The sequence below is a fragment of the Trichosurus vulpecula genome, chromosome 8 (assembly GCF_011100635.1).
Source record: "Trichosurus vulpecula isolate mTriVul1 chromosome 8, mTriVul1.pri, whole genome shotgun sequence".
NCBI lineage: Eukaryota > Metazoa > Chordata > Mammalia > Diprotodontia > Phalangeridae > Trichosurus > Trichosurus vulpecula.
In genome coordinates, this window is record NC_050580.1 from 2,061,151 (window position 1) to 2,080,357 (window position 19,207).

Below are 19,207 nucleotides of genomic sequence, written 5' to 3' on the forward strand. Positions count from 1 at the left end.
GGGGGCTTGATTTAAAATTGTTTCAAGGGAAATTGGGGAGAGCTCAAGCATCTTCCTGTCTTCTCTCTGTCATTTTGGCTCTGCCTCCAATGCTGCCTTCTTCATGAACCCTGCCTCGTTCCACCATGTGGAAGTCATTTCTTTGACTCCTCAGTTCTCAGAGCACTGCATATGCAGGTATGTATATGTATACATGCACACACATGCAATATACATATACATGCACATTCACATATATCCACATCATATACATTCATATCATTTTTATTCCCACACTTGACTCCGGGCCCTTTTGAGTGTGTCTTATTTGATTTATGGCTTTTTTTCTTTTTAGTATGTCTTTATTTGAGGCAGCAAGGTGGTGCAGTGGATAGAGCAGGTAAGCACTTCTTGAAATGAGGAAGATGAGTTCAAATCCAGTCACAGACATTTACTAGTGGCGTGGCCCTGGGCAACTCACTTAACCTCTCTCTGCCTCGGTTCTCTAATCTGTAAAATGAGGATAAAATAATACCCACTTCCCAGAGATGTTGTGAGGTTAAAATGAGCCAACAATTGTAAAGTACTTTGCAAACCTTAAGGTGCTATGTATAAATTCTCACTATTATGATGATTCGTTCACTTCTAAACTCGTTGTTAGCAGAGATCTTGGGCTGTCTTTCGCCATTCATGTCCTCTTTTGCTAGTTTTTGTAACTGTAGTTCAGATAGAAGCATTCTGGGACACATCTCTCTGCACCTGTTATTCTTTTACGGCATAGCCTGTGTACTATTGTACGGGTGAATTAAATCACTGCTTTTCCTAATTGAATAACAGCACTGGCAGGTGAGCTTCTTGTAGGCTTGCCGACTCATCTATGGCATAATGCCATGATGATGGGGAGGATAGAGACCTTATCCTGTCCTCACATTTTCTTTTGCTCACTTTCTATATTTTGAATTTTTAAAAAATCTTTGTAGCTTAGAGGTTATGAGAGGTTGGCACGGTGATAGCCATTACAAATGTTCTTCCTGCATTTTCATGGATCAACGCTATGGTGAGGACAGTCATGGGCAATGATTTGTTGGTGATAATGATAGTGCATTACAGTTTATTTTTGGATTCTCAAAATTATTTTGAGGCTTGCGTTTGTAGAATAGGAATTTGTCATCTTAGTTTATGAAAAATAAATTCCGTTTGCATTTCCATAGCTACCCTGTAACATCCTGGTAGGTATTGGCTGTTGTTCAGTCATTTCAGTCATGTCTGATTCTCTGTGGTCTCATTTGGGGTTTTCTTGGCAAAGATAGTGGAGTGATTTGCTGTTTCTTTCTGCAGCTCATTTTACAGATCAGGAAGCTGAGGCAAACAGGGTGAAGTGACTTGCCCAGGGTCACACAGATTTGAACTCACAAAGATGGGTCTTCCTGACTCCAGGCCCAATGCTCTCTCCACTGTTTCACCTAGTTGCCCTTGCTAGGTATTTGGAAGGTGCTAAATTTTTGCAACTTGTGGTAATGTGTTATACAGTTTCTTTCATAACTTACATTGACAAATAAATCTGACCTCTTTAAGAATAATCCTAATATTAATTTCTGGGGGCAATGATCCGGTCCTGAATAATTGTGTTTGCCTCAGTTTCCTCATCTGTGAAATGAGCTGGAGAAGGAAATGGCAAACTACTCCAGTATCTTTGCCAAGAAAACCCCAAATGGGACCACAGAGAATCAGACATGACTGAAACGACCAAACGACAATGAATACCTGGCAAGATGTGACCTGGTAGCTAGGGTTATGCACGAGGAATTCGTTATTTTTCATAAACTAAGATGAGAAATCCCTCTCTCACCTCTCTGGTTCTGTAAACAAATACACATCACTCAGCCATTTTTGGACACGCCTTTCTCACAGGGCTTTTTCTTCAGTTAATTCGGGTGTTGCCCATAGAGGATTCCACTCGTGGATCTCAGCTATTTTGTGGACTCCCTCTAGGGGCAAAGCACTTTCAGGCACACTTGGAAAATAAAGTCTCTCGTCAGGGTTTTATCATTGCCTCATGACATTTCTGTATGTCTTTATCCTGCTTATCACATGCACTGAGAACATTTATCGGTCCTCTTCCTTTCTTTGGATGAGGCAATGTCTGTCTTTGTAAAGCTGCTTTTCACCAACAGGACCCGTGTTTCATTGCTATTTTACAGTTTTATTTTGTTATAGTTTTCCCTTTGTTCTCCAACAACAACAACAGTTTTTATTCAAATTGTTCCAAAGTCCATTTTTATCCACATTTGCAGTTCCAGAGCTGTACATTAGGAGTGGTATTGCAACAAGAGTTAACTGCTCTAAATGTGTTTGTCCATTGATCTTTGGCTTCAGGATGCCAGCAAATCTCTTAACATGCTTAGCCACAGTTTTCTTCTTGAGAACTTTTTGCTTGATGTATCTTGCCCACAAGAAACCAGGTATTTTTAAGTGTAACAGAATGCTAGAAACAATGTCTGCTGGTGGAGGGAAATCCTCACCATTACCCCAATCAAGCTCCCTGGGAGGTGTCTAGATCCAACGATCACTATAGCCAGAGTATGAGTGGCAGACTAGCACCTCCCATTCCTAAAGAGGGAGAGTTGGGAAGCCATGGGAAAAGAGGAGGGCAGCTTTGGGAGGGCACAAATGTCAACATGAAATCAATGAGCAGATGGGATTTGGGCAAGGACAGAAGTGTCGAGTGGCTGCCATGAAAAATAATGAGTGCCCACCTCCACCAGAAGTAGCTGGACTGGAGCCATAGAGAGGACCATGAGTAGATGTTAGAGCTGGCACAGTCCCGCTCCCCTTGTCCCTTCCTGGGAATGGGGTGCCTGCTCCCCCAATCCCCATTTCTGAAGAAGGTGCTTGCTGCCTATTTCTCTGGATTCTAAAATCATTTCCCCCTAAGATACAGGTGGTTAACCTCTGTCTTACTAACCTATGGGTTTCATTATATAGATGTAACAGAGAAAATAAAATACAGCAGATACCTGGGCAATAGGAAGACACAGCCAGACCACCCCACCCCAACCCCATCCCCCTCCCCCCATACACATGCGCACACAGAATTAAATTCTCTCATTTAGGAGAGATGATAATGGATGCGATGTCTGGCAGAACCATAAGGGGCTTTAATTGTCTCTTCAAAATGTCACGTTTTATAATAATTGTTCTCGAGGTTGTTATGCTCAAGCCATATTTCCAATTGAAAACAATCCTTTGGGAACATTGAGTCCTCTGGCAGTCTTACTCTACTTGGCTCTATTTTATAAGGACAGTGATTATTAACATGCCTAAGAAGAGCTCGCCCTCACACAGGGCTAGCCTCACCCCATTTATAGCACAGAATATGTAAATATTGCCATCCCCACCTAAAGTGGAGTCTAGGATGCACAGTGGATATACCTCTGGGCTTGTAGTCAGGAAGACCTGAGTTCACCTGTGGCCTCAGACACTTAGCTGTGTGACCCTGGACAAGTCACTTAACTTCTGTCTGCCTCAGTTTCTTCATCTGTAAAATGGAGATAGTAACACCTACTTCCCAGAATTATTCTGAGGGTCAAATGATGTATTTGTAACAGTGCCTGGTACATGGTAGGCACTTAAAAATAAATGTTTGCTTCCCTTCTTTCCTTCCCACTTTTTAGACGAGGAAACAGGCCCTCAGTGACACCCCATTGTCATACAGCTATCATGCATTGGAGCCAAGACCTGAGGTCTTCTACCTGCAAACTGAATCCTGTGACAACTGCACCTTTCTCTTTATATTCTCTTTGATGGTTAGTGGAGGTCCCTCTGGACATAGCCCATCCTTATTGTCCAATGAATTACTGATTGATTGATTAAGATCTCTAGAATGCTTCCTGCCAGACCACAGCAAGGAGTTCTCTGCTCCGTCATTGTGACATTTCTCCACTTTGCCTTTTACCCCCATGAATCATGTGCCTTCTCATTTCTAAGGCAGTCCTAGCACTCCTTGACTTCAGAGAAGCCTTTGTCTGTGGATGGGTCTCTCTGCTGCATATACCCCCACAGAGGGAAGCCTGGCATCTCAACCCTTTGCCAGCTGATTCCCCCCTGAGTTTCAAGGCTTCCGATCTCCAGCTGCCAAAACATGGAGGGCTCTGAAATTGTCAATCCTGAAGCCTAGGAAGTGAAAAGGATAATTCCTAGCCCCCACCCTGTCCCCCCCCCACCCCAGAGCCCTGAGTTCCTCAGCAAATGTGAATAAAGAGATGATTTGGTTTTTAATGGATGCAATTACATTTTATAAAACATATTTATTTTAATTACCCTAGGCTTTTGCATTTGATCATTTCCTCTATTCTGATGCCCTATTTCTGAATTTATATGCTCACGAAATCAAGAAGCCTGGGAAATCCAGACACAGGAAAATAGATATTGAAATGGGGCTGCCCCAAGAGCTCATCTTGGCTAAGGGGCTTCTGGCTCTGGAGACCCTACAGCGATCCCTCTACAGAAGCCCAGAACGTCAGAGCCAGAAGGGACCTCACTGAGCACTGAGGGGTCTGATGGCCAGGGGCCAGCCAGCTGCCTGCTAGAGACCCTGTCTGCCACCTCCTGCCCTACATCAGAGGCTCCATTGGCCCGGGAGACACTTGTGTGTTGATGTGAAAGCTCTAAGAATGTCCTCCATGGAGGTTTCTAGATAGCCAAGGAGTAAGGCACTTAGGCAAGCTGTATCCAGGTACCCAAGCTAGGATCAAAGCCCTGCCAGCCTGACCTGGCCCATCAGGAAAGGGAAGACAAGGCAGGTGATTGACTATTGCAAGCCCAGGAGACACTGATTGTGGGATTCTGTGTCCCGCTACGCCACATACAGCAAGCTACAGGAGAGAGGACCTGAGCTCTGGGTTCGAATCCCACCTGTGCTGATGCTTATGTATGACCATATGTCACCTCATCTTCCTGGGACTCGATTTCCATATTTGTTAAATGAAGGAGTCGGACTAGGTGGCCTCTAAAGTCCTTCTAGTTGAAGTCTTCCTATCCCTTTGAAAGTATTTTTTGTACAGTGCAGTGATGTGTGTCTGAAAACTGAATTTTTGTAATTTGGAGTCATTTTTTCCACAAAGGCATGAGATCAGCTCCAGGGTGCTTTATCCTGAACTTTGGATTGATTTACTGCTGAACAAGATACCTGACATTTTAACGTGAGGGTCCTCTTTCTCTTTTTAACTAAGACTCTTTGACAAATTATTACTGAGCCCCATGGAGCACAGGAAGGAAATGGCCCTCCTCATCTCTAGGCAAAGTTGGGCTTGGTCCGGAAGTCAGAGGGACGGCATGGCAGCAAGCTGGTATCAGCCACATGCTTGCTACGTGACCTTGGCTCAGCCACATCCCTTCCCTCATCCATCTACCAAATGGGGGGGGAGGCTGGGGTCTCTGCTCCCTGAGCTCCCTTCTTCCTGTGGCTGCTTTGTCTGGGCCTCTTTCTCTCATTCCCTTTTGCTTCTAGGTGTGCATCGTCCAGAAGCGAGACACAGAGAAGATGTACGCCATGAAGTACATGAACAAACAGCAGTGTGTGGAGAGGGACGAGGTCCGTAATGTGTTCCGGGAGCTGGAGATCCTGCAGGACATTGAGCATGTTTTCTTGGTGAATCTCTGGTGAATATCTCTTCTTGGTGTTGAGATCGCTCCATGAGAGTTTGTGAGAAGTGTTTGTCAGTGATAGTCAGGAGGGTTTTCTCTAGAGTGGTGAGAGAAAAAGGGCACTTTCCATGATTCTGTGAAGTCGGCCCTAGGGTTGTTGCTAACCAGAATTTTCAATGAATTCACAGAGCTGGAAGAAACCTCAGGGATCACGTAATCACATACACACACACACACACACACTCACACACATATACACACACGCGCACACACACACACATACACACACATGCACACACATTCTCACGCACACGTACACACATACACTCATATACATACACACGCTCACACACTTACTCATACACACACACTCACACATACACATGTACATGTGCGCGCACACACACACACACACACACACACACACACACACACTCACACACACACACTTTAATTGCCATTTGGCTCCACCTGCCATCCCTCATAGTCATAGAGATGGCCACTACTCCTCTAGATATGGAGGCTTACCCATTAGAATGTTCTTTGAGGGCGAGACTATCTTGCTTTTTGTATGTGTATCCCCTCCCCCCATTTCTTAATACAGTTTGGCACAAAGTAAGGGCTTCATAAATGCCTTTTAATGTATTCACTTATTCATTGATGTAGTCCATCCTCCCTTAAGTGACAAGTGAAGAAACTGAGGCACAGAAAATGACAGTGACTTCCTCATCAAAGTCATACAGTTAATTGAGGGCAGATTTGGGCTTTAAGAATATCCCTTTCTCAATTTTGTCATTCAGTTTGGAGGATGCACTGGAGAGGAGGAAGACTGGAAACCCAAGTAGGAGACTGTTACCTACCTTCCTAGTATTGTCCATGAGAAAGATGAGAAGGTGGTGGCAGGGGAATGAAGCCTGGAGGGTGTGGCATGGTAGGTGGCATGAGATGTTATAGGCATAAAGTAGGGAAGACATAGCAGCTGACTGGATGTGTGGCATGGGCCAAAATGGAAACACTGGGGATGACACCAAGGCTGTCGACTAGAATGACAAGACTAATGGTGTCTTCTCCAGTACATGGGAGGTTAGGAGGAAGAGTGGGTTTAGAAGGAAAGATGAAGGTTCTGATGTAAACATGTTGAGTTTCAGATGTCTACAGGAACTCAGTCCTAATGCACGTCAGCAGTGAGACAAGAAATAGCTATAGGAATCTGGTAACCAATGAGATCCAAAGTGACATAGCGTCGAAAAGAAGTAGATGAGCATCAAGAATGGATCCTTGTGGGAGCCCAAGCTTAGTGGGCATGACTTAGATAAGTATCCCGCAAAGGAAAGTGAGTGAGAATTGTTAGACAGGTAGGAAGAGAACCAAGAGTGAGGGGGGGTTACAAACTCCAGAATAGGAGAGGGTGAGCAAGAGTTTCAAATGTCAAATGGAGGTCACTCAACAACCAGCATGTATTTCAAATGTCAAATGGAGGTCACTCAACAACCAGCATCTAAGAAGGATGAAGCCTGAGAAAAAGCTATTGGATTTAACAATAAAGAGATCACTGGTGACTTCTTGAAGACAATTTCAATTTATGGGTGGAGACAGAAGCCAGCATACAAGGAGCTGAACAGTGAGTGGGACCTGAGGAAGTGAGATAATCAGTGTAGATAGCTTTTGGTAGGTGCTTGGCAGACTCTAGCCCATCCTCTACTTTTACAAGCATTGTTGGGTTGCCTTCACATAAATGTTCAGTCCTAAGGCATTCTTTGTTAAGATGAGCATAGGGGACATTGGACTTGACGAGAATTCTCTGTGCTTTGTGACTAAATTCTTTGACTGTCTGATGCCAGGCATGTTTTCAGCAGGAAGGAATGCCCTTATCCTCAAGGAACCCTACTGTGTGCTTGCTGTTCCAAGCATGTATAGTGCCATCTTTGCTGCACATGACTCATTAAAGATGCTGAGATGTCATCTTACTGGGTGATCAGATTGTACTCATGGCTCATTATAGCATATGTATATTGATTCTGACTAGAAGGCTTGGTATTGGGGAGCTCAGTGTGGGGGTAAGGTGCCTGTCAGAGTAAGTAGCCAGACCAATGAACTCACTATGCTCACTATGACTCAATACTCTGTGTGGAGAAGGGCCTCAACCTAGGGGTTTGACTTAGTGGGAAAGTAGGTTGTAGAAGTCCTGACACAGTGATGGAAGACTCAACCTCCCTCTTCATGCACCATGTCTGCCCTAAACAATCACCCTTTGCAATGATCTATTGATTGGCCCCCACTCAGACTCTCAGCAAGAGAAATTTGGTTAATGTGGTAGAGTTCATTGTGATATAATTGTGTCTAAATGGGATCACCCTTCCCACAGCCCTGGCTGGAGTACATACCCTAGAAGGCTGTGCCTGAGCCCTAGCTGCTTTGTGGTGAAGCTCAATGTAGCAAATGATGGGTGGGGTGATGGAGGGTCAGGTCAAGACTTCCACTGGTGGGATGTGTTAGATGAGAACAATTTGTTCCAATGTCCATGAATGCAGCTGAAGCAGGCTCTGTGGAGCATGTAGAGCTTGGTTAGACAGTAAAGATGCCAGTGTCATCCATTGCATCTCAAGCCATCAGCAGTCATCTTGACTTTGTCCCGCCACTGAACTGTGGCAACTCTGGAAGAGAGACTGAGGCCAATGACTTCATGCAACTCTGCCATAAATCCAATTTATGCAGGAATCAAATATTTGAAATAGGGTCATGTGGAAGGGAGATTAGCCGTGTCCTGCTTGTCTCTGGAGGGCAGAACCAGGAATCATGGGAAAGCAGCAAAGAGGCTGCATTAGGTTTAATGCCCACAAAATCTTATTAACACCAACAGCCACCTGGAAGTGGCCTGGGTTGTAAGGAAAGGTGATGATCTCCCTCTCCATGGAGGTCTTCAATCAGAGACTGGGTGATGACTGGTTGAGTACATCCTAAGGAGTACTCATTTCTCTATGGGTTTAGTTGGACTGCTGAGGTACCTGTGGACTCCAACATTCCATAATTCTGTAATTCTATGACATGGCCATCTAACTAAACATCAGCCAGGCTTGGACTGCCTTAGGAGTGAGAGGCCTTCCTATTGACATGTTCAGTTTTTATATGCTCAGGAGTCCCCAAAGGAGAGCAGTCTTCTCAATTACCATGCCTAGGCAGCATTGCTGTGACCCAAGCATGTATCATGGAAATGTGAGCCTCTGTCCATGCTGATAGGCCCTGCTGGCCTTGTCCTCCCTTTCTCTGCCCAGGTACTCATTTCAGGATGAAGAAGACATGTTTATGGTGGTGGATTTACTCTTAGGAGGGGACTTACGCTATCACCTGCAGCAGAATGTGCAGTTCACAGAGGAGACAGTCAAACTCTATATCTGTGAGATGGCTCTCGCTCTTGACTACCTGAGAACCCAGCACATCATTCACAGGTAAATGGTCCCCATACAAGTCTGGTTGTCACAGATGGCGTTTGTCTAATGTATTGTGGGCTACCTGGCAGGGTACGTGCATCAGTCCGATCAGAGCCAGCCCTGGGAGTAAAGCATAGACACAATAAGTGTGCCTGGATTCACTTCAATTCTATTCAATTCAAGACATATTAGTTAGATTGGCAAGTGGAGCCTGGTAGACAGAGATGCAGCCTCAGAGTCAGTCTACAAGCTTTGCCTCCAATACTTCCTCGGTGACCCTGGGCACCTCTCAATGGTCCAAGTGATTGATTCCCTAGGACTGTAATCTACATGAAACAAAGGTGTTTCCTCACTAGAACTCCTCTACATTGATGAAGTCACAAGTGTGGACTTCGGCAAGAGGTATTTACTAATCCAGGATCTGTTCTGGGTGGGGGGATACAAAGACTGCAGCAGTGTCTGTCCTCAAGGAGTTTGCTTTCTTCTGGGAAGATGCAGCACGTACACAGATTTAAAAACCCCACAGAATAAACTTAAAGGATTTCTTTGGAGGGGGAGAGCCTTAAAAAGTAGAGGAATAAGAAAGCCTTTATGTCAGAAGGGTCACCTGAGCTAAGCAAAGTGGTTGAGGCAAAGAGGTGAACATTCCAAGAATTGGGGACAACCTGTACAAAAGCAGCTAGGTGGCGCCGTAGTTCACAGAACACTGAGCCTGGAGTCAGGAAAAACTGAGTCCAAATCCAGTGTCAGACACTTATTAGCTGTGTGACCCTGAGCAAGTCGCTTCATCTTGTTTGCCTCAGTTTCCTCATCTGTAAAATGAGCTGCAGAAGGAAATGGCAAACCATTCCAGCATCTTTGCCAAGAAAATCCCAAGTGGGGTCATGATGAGTCAGACACGACTGAACCACAAAAAGGCACAAAGGCATTGAGATGGGGGATGGGATTTTGTGTTTGGTGAACAGCAAGTCATCTGGTTTGGTTTGAATGTAGAGTGCAGGGAAGGCACATCATATGTGAAATGAGTCTGGAGAGGTGGGTGTTTCAACAATCCAGCTAGCAGCTGCTGGGGGGTGCAAGATCCACCAACAACCAGCACCCAGAAAGCTGCCAACACGCTGCAAAAGCACAGGTTCTTTTGATCTGCTCAACTAAGGAAAGCTACGTTAATGGGTTGACAAGCTTACTTTAATTCAGCCTACAAATATCATTCACTTAGTTCAGGGGAAAAAGCCAGCACCCTGAACTTCAGAACAAATACAAACAAAGTGCAAACATCAACAGACAGACCTTGTCTGATTCAAATCCCAATACGTAGTTACCAGAGCTCAACAAAGTCTCAGCATCCAGGTTTATGAGCTGGAGGGCTCCTTAGCTACAGCTGCCCGGAGTCTTTGCATCAGCACCATCACGAGTGAGAGCCCTAAACAAATTACAAACAGACAGAACCAATACAATTCATAGTTACCAACATCTAGGTTCAGCCCGGGAGCTCAGAACAAGGGCTGGCCCAGAGTCACATGTGCCACCACTACTGTGGGAAAGAGAGCTCCAAAGAAGAGAAGGCCAACCCCTGGTTTTATATCTTTTTCAGGGTCAGGGGTGAGTCACACATGCGACTCACCCACGTGACCTAAAATCATCAGAAAGAGGCGACTTAAACCCACATGGTCTAAGAGCCTCTGATGTCCCAAAACTATCACTCAAACTCATGTGTAAACTAGGCCCTTCCCTGAGTTACCCCCACCTTGGGCCCCACCTTAGTTACCAATCCACACCCACATAGGTTTTACACCTAATAGGGGTTTGGGCCTGGGGCTTAGCACCTAGTAAGACTCAATGAAATACACTGAATTACTCAAAGGAAACAAACCAAACTTTCCAAGAGCACTTGTTGAACTAAGTGCTAAGAGCCCATTTTGCTTACCAGCACAGTGGGTGGCAGATGTGGTGACAAGGGCTTTAGATGGCAAGCTGAACAATGTGTATTTCTCCTAGAGGCAAGAGGGATCCAGTGAAGCTTCTTGAGAGGAGAACCACAGGGTTACTTCAGTTCACTTCTGCAACCGGGTGGAGGACGGATCACAGAGAGGGGAGACAAGGAGAAGGGGGTCTGATGAATATTCAATTGTAATCATTGAGGCAAGAGCTGATAAAAGCTCAAGCTGGGGTAGAGGCAGTGTAAGCGAGGCAATGGGGATGAATATGAAGTATGTTGGAGAGACAAGACTTGTCAGGTGATTAGATACATAGCATGAGGGATAGTGAAAAGTCAAGGATAGCTCTGAGGGAAGATTCCAAACCTGAGTGACCGGGAGGATCTTGGTGCCCTCAGCACCAGCACGGATATTTGGGGAAAGAGGAAGAATTGGCCATGTTGCATTGGAGACTTTAATGAGTATGCCAGAACTGGGCCCCCAGTGGTAATTAACAGCTGAGTGTGGACCTGGTTCTGCCACATGAAGTGTAGATTTCTATGGACCCAGGATAGATATCATGTTCCAGGGGGAAAATTAGCCATGATCCAGATGAGTTGTCTGTCCACAAGCAGCTACAGTCAGCCATCCTGAGCTACGTGGGAATTATCCTTAGCCAATTGCTTTAATCCTGGGCTGGTTTCCTGCCATCACTCACCACTCATCACTGAGCCCATCTGCTAGATACACACAGAATCCAAACTATTTTTATATTAGCTCAGAGCAAATGTAATTAGGAATAAAATGACAGCATTAAGGCCATTCTCTTATGCCTCGTCATGGGCTCTTGGAGGCTGAACCAGCAGACACCATGTCATGCCAGGCCCTGCCAAGCCCCAGGTGGGCTCTAAGTCTGGCATCTATGGCTTGGTAGGACTCAGTGCATGGTGGCTCATCCTAGGGAGATGGAGACCACAGGGTAAGGACTTGGGATCTGTTGGCAGGGGGCGGCATACAAACCAGTGTGAGACCAGGGATCTTTTGAAGCAAAGCTCTATCTCCTTCCCTCAAGTTTACAAATCACAAAATAGATTCCATTGCTTTAAGAGACCTCTGCTTCATTAGTATGGATGCTCCCTTAGTCTCTCCAGCTTGTGAGTTGCTGTGGCTACAACTTCCTGATGATTCTGGGAAGGTGATGAGCTATCCATTGCCTCATTGGATTGGGACCTGAATGGTATCTTAGATGTCATCTGCCTCATCCTCTTCCTCATTGGGGAGATGAGGTAAATGACGTGTCTGTCACTTGGAGCTGGAATTCTTAGACCACAGGCACATGGAACTTTCCTCCTAGGCCTGGAGGTCAAACTTTCCCAGCTTGGCAAGGCCTGTAAGAGATAAGCTCCACTGGACAAGACTCTGAAAGGCCAGGGCCATCTGCATGCCTTGAGGGGGCTTCCAGGAGCGATCTTAGAGGAAGGCCTTAATGCATCAGATATCCCAGTGTCCACATCTTCTACCTGGTGAGGCTGGAATCAACCTGGGGGCTCAGGAAATAGGAGGAATTGGCAAGAAAAGCCAGGTGTGGGCCTTCTCTGGGCTACGGCTCTGCTCAGGGCACAAGCGGCTGAGCTGAGGTGATAGCAGGTATCATAGACCCTCTAAGGTACATCCCACCACAGCCATCTGTGGAGTGTCACCTCCTGCCACTGCCCCACTTTGTGCCTGGATAGATCAAGCAGATGCTAGAAGTGGGGGTGGCAGCTCAAGAAACTAGCCCAGGGAAGGTCCCAGGAAGCCCAGGAAAGGGAGCCTTTGGAGATCTTGTCTAGTACAGAGACAAGAAGGGGACCCAATGGTCCCCTAAGCACCTGACTGGGACCCAAAGAGCATCAGCTGCAGTCAGTGAATAAGGCAACAGTTCTCCTCTGCCTCATGCATTGTCTTCTCCTTCCGTAGAGATGTGAAGCCAGACAACATTCTCCTGGATGAACAAGGTGAGCAAACCAGCCTGGCCACAGGACTGCGGGTGGGGGGGACCCTCTGGGAAGCCCCGGGGGAGCCTGAGAGCCCACACTGAGGTGACTGGCTCCAGGCAGCTGCCATTTCCACAGCAGTTGGAGTTTCCAACACATTCGCAGGAGTGTTTCAGGGAGAATTGCCAGGGAGAGTTTGCCAACAGGAGGCTTGTCATGGTGCATCCTCCTTTGTGGAAGGTGGCTAACTTGCTCCCTTAGACTGACCTTGGTCAGTGTGCTTCTGTCCAGAGGACAGAGCTGTGACTTAGAAACTCCTATTCTGGCACTGATTTTGCCACTGGCTGGTCATTTGTGTGGCCCCAGGCAAGTCATTTGAGTTTTCTGGTCCTCAGTCTAAGTAAGAACAAAAAGACTGGCCCAGTGATTTGCCTCAGATCTCCACTAGGCATGAGTTTTACTCACCAAAGGCCATGGGGCCCTTCCCCCTCCCTGAGAAGCGTTTTCTTCGGGGAATCTAGGCATTGGGAATGTCCAGGGGCACCCACCTGAATTAGGAAACAATACAGTGACTGGGTCACCCCATCATTATGAGGCCTAACCCTTTATTCCAATATGTGGCCTTTAAGACACATAATTGGCTGCATACTAACAGTAACTGACATTTATAAGGCACCTAGTATGTACCAGGCACCACGCTAAGCCCTTGACAAATGTTATTTCATGTGAGCCTCATGACAGCCCTCAGAGGGAGGTGCCTTTATTAGCTCCATTCTACAGCTGAGTAAACTGAGGCAAATGGCAGTGACTTGCCCAGGTCACACAGCTATCAAGTTTCTGAGGCCAGATTTGAACTTCGGTCTTTCTGACTCAAGGCCTGACAGTCTATCCACTGCACCATGTAGCTGCCTGTGATACCCACCCAGTTTTGCCTGGCTGATGATCCCTTTCCCTCCTAACCCTATGAGGCACAGTCCTCTCTGGGTGAGTGTTCTATCTGTCAATTATTCAACAAGCATTTTTTAGTGACTTACTACATGCTAGTCACTGTGCCACATACTGGGGATACAAAGCAAGGCAAAAGCACGGTCTGCTGTCAAAGGAGTCATATTCCAAGGGGGGAAATCGGTGGGTACGAGCTCTATGCCAAGAAAATGTAAGAGAGTCTCGGGGGTGGGTTCTAGTGGGGGAAGGGCTGGGGGAGGAGGCTGGGGAAGGTCCTGGGGAAGCTGAGATTTGATCTGAGTCTTGAAGGAAACCCGGGAAGCTTTCCCTTTTCATTCTGTCATTAGGGATGGCTTCCTGGCAGGAGGAAGGAGGGTAGATACATTGATGTTAGAATATATATTTATACATTTTATATATTTCATATATTTTTATATATATTATATATAATATGTGGGTCATGTTATAAAAAAGAATAACATTTCATTTAAAAAAGCAGCTTCCCAAGCCGTGAGGCAGGTGCACAGTGGCCTCCTGTTTGAGGGGTGGGGGAGGCTCTCTATGGCCGCCATGCACAGACTGAGAGCTAGATTTTGCAGTTACTTGGACTATTGGTTTTTCCTTACATTCTCCAAGATGTTTAGCTTCAACCTGAAAGATTTCTTTTGCCTTGAAGGACATGCTCATTTGAGTGACTTTAACATTGCAACAATTATCCGGGATGGTGAACGAGCAACGGCGTTAGCGGGAACCAAGCCGTACATGGGTGAGGAACCAGACTTGGCTTGGGTCAGGTGACAGCTTCCCAATGGGGCTTTGAAATGGGCACATTAGAGAAGGGAGCTGTGTCCATTAGGATGAGGAAATAGCAGGCTGGGGGCAGAGCCATTCAAATGAGGTGAAATGCCTTGGGAAGAGCTTTGTTGCTTCCCCAAATCTGATCTGGAATTGTTCTTCAGTGGGGAAAACAAACAGAACCATAGAACCATAGATGTAGAGACAGAAAAAACCTCAGAGGCATTTAGTCCAACCCTCTCATTTTATAGAGGAGACAGCTGAGGACTAGGGTCCTGATGTGACTTGTCCAGGGTCACACAGCATTACATGATAAAAGGACAAAAATTCATGACCCTTGACCCAAATATGTAGCAGAATTCAGATAGTAAATTGTTTAGGCAGTAAATGAAAATGATGACAATTAAACCATTGCCTTCTCTTTTGCGGGGGGAAGCTCCAGAGATCTTCCATTCCTTTGTCAACAGAGGGACTGGCTACTCCTTCGAAGTGGACTGGTGGTCAATGGGCGTCATGGCCTATGAGCTGCTCCGTGGCTGGGTATGGCTTTCATTGTTTGGCGTGCGTGTGGCATCTGATGTCAGCCACTCATTTGTGTCTGATAGAATCACAGAGCATCAGGGAGGGGCCTTGAGGGTCATTTAGTCCAACGTCCAGCTCCTTGGGTACTATGGAACCAGAAGGCCACAGAGGGAATAATGGGCTGAGATCAGAAACCCAGTTTTCTTTTAATTGATTTTTTTAAATACAACTTTCATTTTAGTTTGCTTTATAAAAAAATTAACAAGTATTCATTTTCTCCACCCCCCCCTCCCAAATTGGGAAAGATACACACACACACACACACACACACACACACACACACACACACACACGCGCACACACACACACACACACGCACAGGCCCTTGTAATAAAGAAATATAGACAAGAAAACCAACTCCCATGTTGGCCAAGGCTAAAAATGAATGTCTTATTCTGCAGCCTGAGTCTATCACCTTTTTGTAAAGAGAAGAAGGAGTAGCTTGTCTTTTCATTGGTCCAGTCCTGGTTTTCTTATTCTAAATCCATTGTTCTTTTTTTTTTAACTCAACAAATCTTTCTTAGCCACTTATTACATATAAAGCACTTTACTTGGTGGTGTGGATATAAGGACAGAAATGAAGCCATAGCCCTGCTTTCAGGCAGCTTCCATTTGAGCCACATTCTTTTCACTGTGGCTGAAGACTTTCTTTAGAACAGTGCTCACGCATAGCTCATCTGAGCCCCAGAACGCTAGGGGTGCTCTGGGACTGCCAGCGAAGTATCAAATCTGGCCCCAAATGGAGACTCAGATGGACTTAACACGGTCTTCCTAAGTGGGTGAGATTCCCTTGCTCCAGGCTTAGCAGACTTTCCTGGACCAGTAGCACTAGCCTCATCTCTTGTGGGGCCAGATGGGACCAATCCATGAGCCTATATTTCTCTTACCATATTTTGTCCTAGGTTAGTCTTCAAGGCCCCTGATTCAGCAGATTGGGGGCTCAGGGAGACCCAGCCTCTTCTTCATCAGATTCCTGGACACACCAGGAAGGAAATTGGTTAATTAAGATTCTTCCCCCCAGTTACTTTAGCTTAACCTAGCTTAGGCAACCCCCAATCCTCCCAGCTCTCTTCCCTTCACCCTCAGCACTCCTCTATCCTTCATTCTCTTAGTTATTCATCCTGCCTTCCTGTCACTTCTGGACTTCTATTAATTGATTCATGGTCCTTATTTTTTTCTTTTTTAGTCTCTGAATTCCTCATCAAATTGAAGCTTCCAGGTACCCTTTTTGGGTTCACTCTTCTAAGTGGTTTCCATGTCTTTGGCTAAATATCTTGACACCTATCCCCCTTTTTATGTTGTGCCTCACTCTTAGAAATACCAATTCCTGCAGGTGACAGAGAATGTAGGAGTACTGCTCCATAGTAGGAATTTTCCTGTGTCCCTGATTGTGTAGTTCATTACTAGTCTTTGCCCTCTCCATGATCACTGTTCCCCATTTTCTGTGATATCTCCTCTCTGGGTCCATGCCCTCCTACTCTTTTGGAGGTCAGTCTACCCAGCAGCTCTGATTTCCCTTCTTGAGAAGGATGAATGATTTCTCCAAGGACCAAATCCCTGCAGATTACACACATTATAAGGTCCTTATTTACATTTATAGAATATTTCTCTTCCCACGTGGGAGTGTCTTTCAGCGGGATGCTTTCTCATCACTGAAACAAGATTTCTCTCTATCTTTCCCCCTTTTCAATCCCTCCCCTTGTCTCCTCACCATTCTCCTGTAGGTCTTCTTCTAAGAAACTGTAATAGTCATTTTCCCTTCATTGTTATTCTTTGACTTGATTAGGGTTTATCATATATTCCTCTCTTTCTTTCTCTTCTCTTCTTCCCTTTTATGCCCTCTCTCACTCTTCAATTTAATTAAATACATGCACACAGACACACAAACACACACACACACACACACACACACAACCCAAAATGAAACATTGATTCACCAGTAGGTGAGCTATTGTGAGGTTTAGTTCATGATGTATGAGGCCTGTTTCCCCAGCATCACTTCCTTTATTTGACTCCCACTTTGACCTTTATCACATTGGGTACCTTTAGAAAGAAATCATTCAATGGTTTCTTTCTTTTTATTTTGTTGATGTTGTCAGTAGTTGCTATGTTTACTTTTCTTGTATTTCTATTGCCTGGAGTGTATGAAAAGCAAATAATTTCTTCATGTCTGCTTTTCTTTGTAGGAATACTTTGAACACCTCTTTTAATTGAATATCCATATTTTTTCATTAATGGTAAGACTCAGGTTTACAGGGTATGTCATCTTGGGTTGCATCTTGAGTTCCTTTGCTCTTCAGAACACATCATTCCATTCCCTTCTGTGGTTTCTGGTGAGTGCAGAATAGTCTTATGTAATTTCAATTTCCTTTCCTTTGTATTTGAAATCTTTCTCCTGCTCATTAGACTGTGAGCTCCATGAGAGTGAGGACTGCTTTTTTTTTGCTTTTGTGTGTATCTCTAGCATTGTCCATGACACTTATTAGGCACTGAATGAATACTAGTTGACTGACTAGCCTCTTGCAGAATTTGTTATCATTGGAATTGTCAAATTTACCACTTTGTTTCTTGGAGTTTATAGCACAGGGTTTTTCCCCTGAATATCCTCTATGAATTCTTTTGATTGGCACATTGTCTTCTGTATTCAGTAGTTCTGGGAAGTTTTCTTGTATTATTGCTTGCATTTTAGTGTTCAGATTTTTTGACTTGTCATGTTCTCCTGGGAGACCTACAATCCTTAAATTGTATCCCTGCATTTTGTCTTTAAAATCATCAATATATTTTACTTGTTTGGAAATTATATTTTCTTTTTGATGATATTGGTTTTTGCTTCTCTTATTCTAGCTTGTCATTCATTTCTGTGTATTTGCATCTCCAATTAGTGATTCTCTTTTTTGTTTCTTTGATGAGGTTTGTCACCATGGATTCAAGTTTTTCTATTCCACCAATTATTTCAGTTATATAGGCCATAAATCATGCTTTCACAATCCCTATTTCTTTTGTAAATTATTTGGGAACATTTTGTGGTCCCACATTCTCTTGGAAACATAGAGTCATTTGCTGTCTCAGATATGGATTCTTTTTTCTTTGTCTTGCAATATTTATTCATAGATGTATAGACATAGATGTTTAGCTCATTTGGAGGCCATATTCCCTTCTGTTATTAATGCCTTCTCTACTTATTAATTTACTTGTGCTCAAGGTCTTTAACTGAATTTTCTTGATCTTGAGATCTTTGGTAATCTCAGTCTTTTTTTTCTCTGTATTCCCCTATTATTCACTTTCTGACTCCTTTCTCTTTGATTATATTTTCCCTGGGCATGGAACCTCAGAACTCTCTCAGCCTACTCCCACACTGGACAATTTATATTTCATGAACCTCAGTCTCTGCCCCAAGTGACTTTTTGGGGGGTTCAGAACCAGCCCAGTTGAATTCCAGTCTCTTTTCCCTCAGACTTAGTGAAGTGTAACATATGTGCAACCTGCCTCAGCTCCCCTGTTCTTCAGTTCTCTAACTGACCTTGTTCACAGCACAGAATATTGCCACACTGCAATCCAAGCTAGAGAAAGCTTCTGACTTTTGTTTTTCCTCAGTATGGGGGTGGGTGGGTGGGAGAAGAAAGTGGGGGGATGCACAGAGTTAAGTTTTGTTGCTGGCATGTGTGTTGGCTTGCTTGTTCAGCCTTGCCAGGGTATAGTGGCTGGTGGGGGAAGGGGTGCTTCATGGGTGACTTAGGTCTTAGGGATTAGCCTCTTCTGCTGTTAATTTTTTTAACCATGTGAGGACTCTTGTTGTCTTCATGCATAGATATAGCTGAAATTTCTTTATCACTTGTACATAATTCCTATTTTGAAGAGGTTTGAGAGGTGATGAGGATGAGAGAAAGTATCTAGTCCGTCATCTTGGTGGTCACATCACTGGGAAGGAAACTGACACAAA

General features: G+C 44.8%; 1 protein-coding gene across 2 annotated transcripts in view; it reads left to right on the forward strand.

Moving 5' to 3' along the window:
- The window catches only part of STK32C (serine/threonine kinase 32C), a 216,547-nt gene that overhangs the window by 179,794 nt on the left and 17,546 nt on the right, over positions 1–19,207 (forward strand). Inside the window, exons 3-8 of one of the 2 annotated variants that reach the window (XM_036737256.1) lie at positions 5,489–5,640; positions 8,898–9,071; positions 12,929–12,966; positions 14,567–14,656; positions 15,122–15,225; positions 17,454–18,084. In XM_036737256.1, coding sequence (XP_036593151.1) covers positions 5,489–5,640; positions 8,898–9,071; positions 12,929–12,966; positions 14,567–14,656; positions 15,122–15,225; positions 17,454–17,477 — 582 coding nt within the window. In that variant the 3' untranslated portion in view covers positions 17,478–18,084. Of the gene's footprint in view, positions 1–5,488; positions 5,641–8,897; positions 9,072–12,928; positions 12,967–14,566; positions 14,657–15,121; positions 15,226–17,453; positions 18,085–19,207 lie in introns of those variants that run through there. The other variant, XM_036737255.1, reaches the window with a different exon arrangement.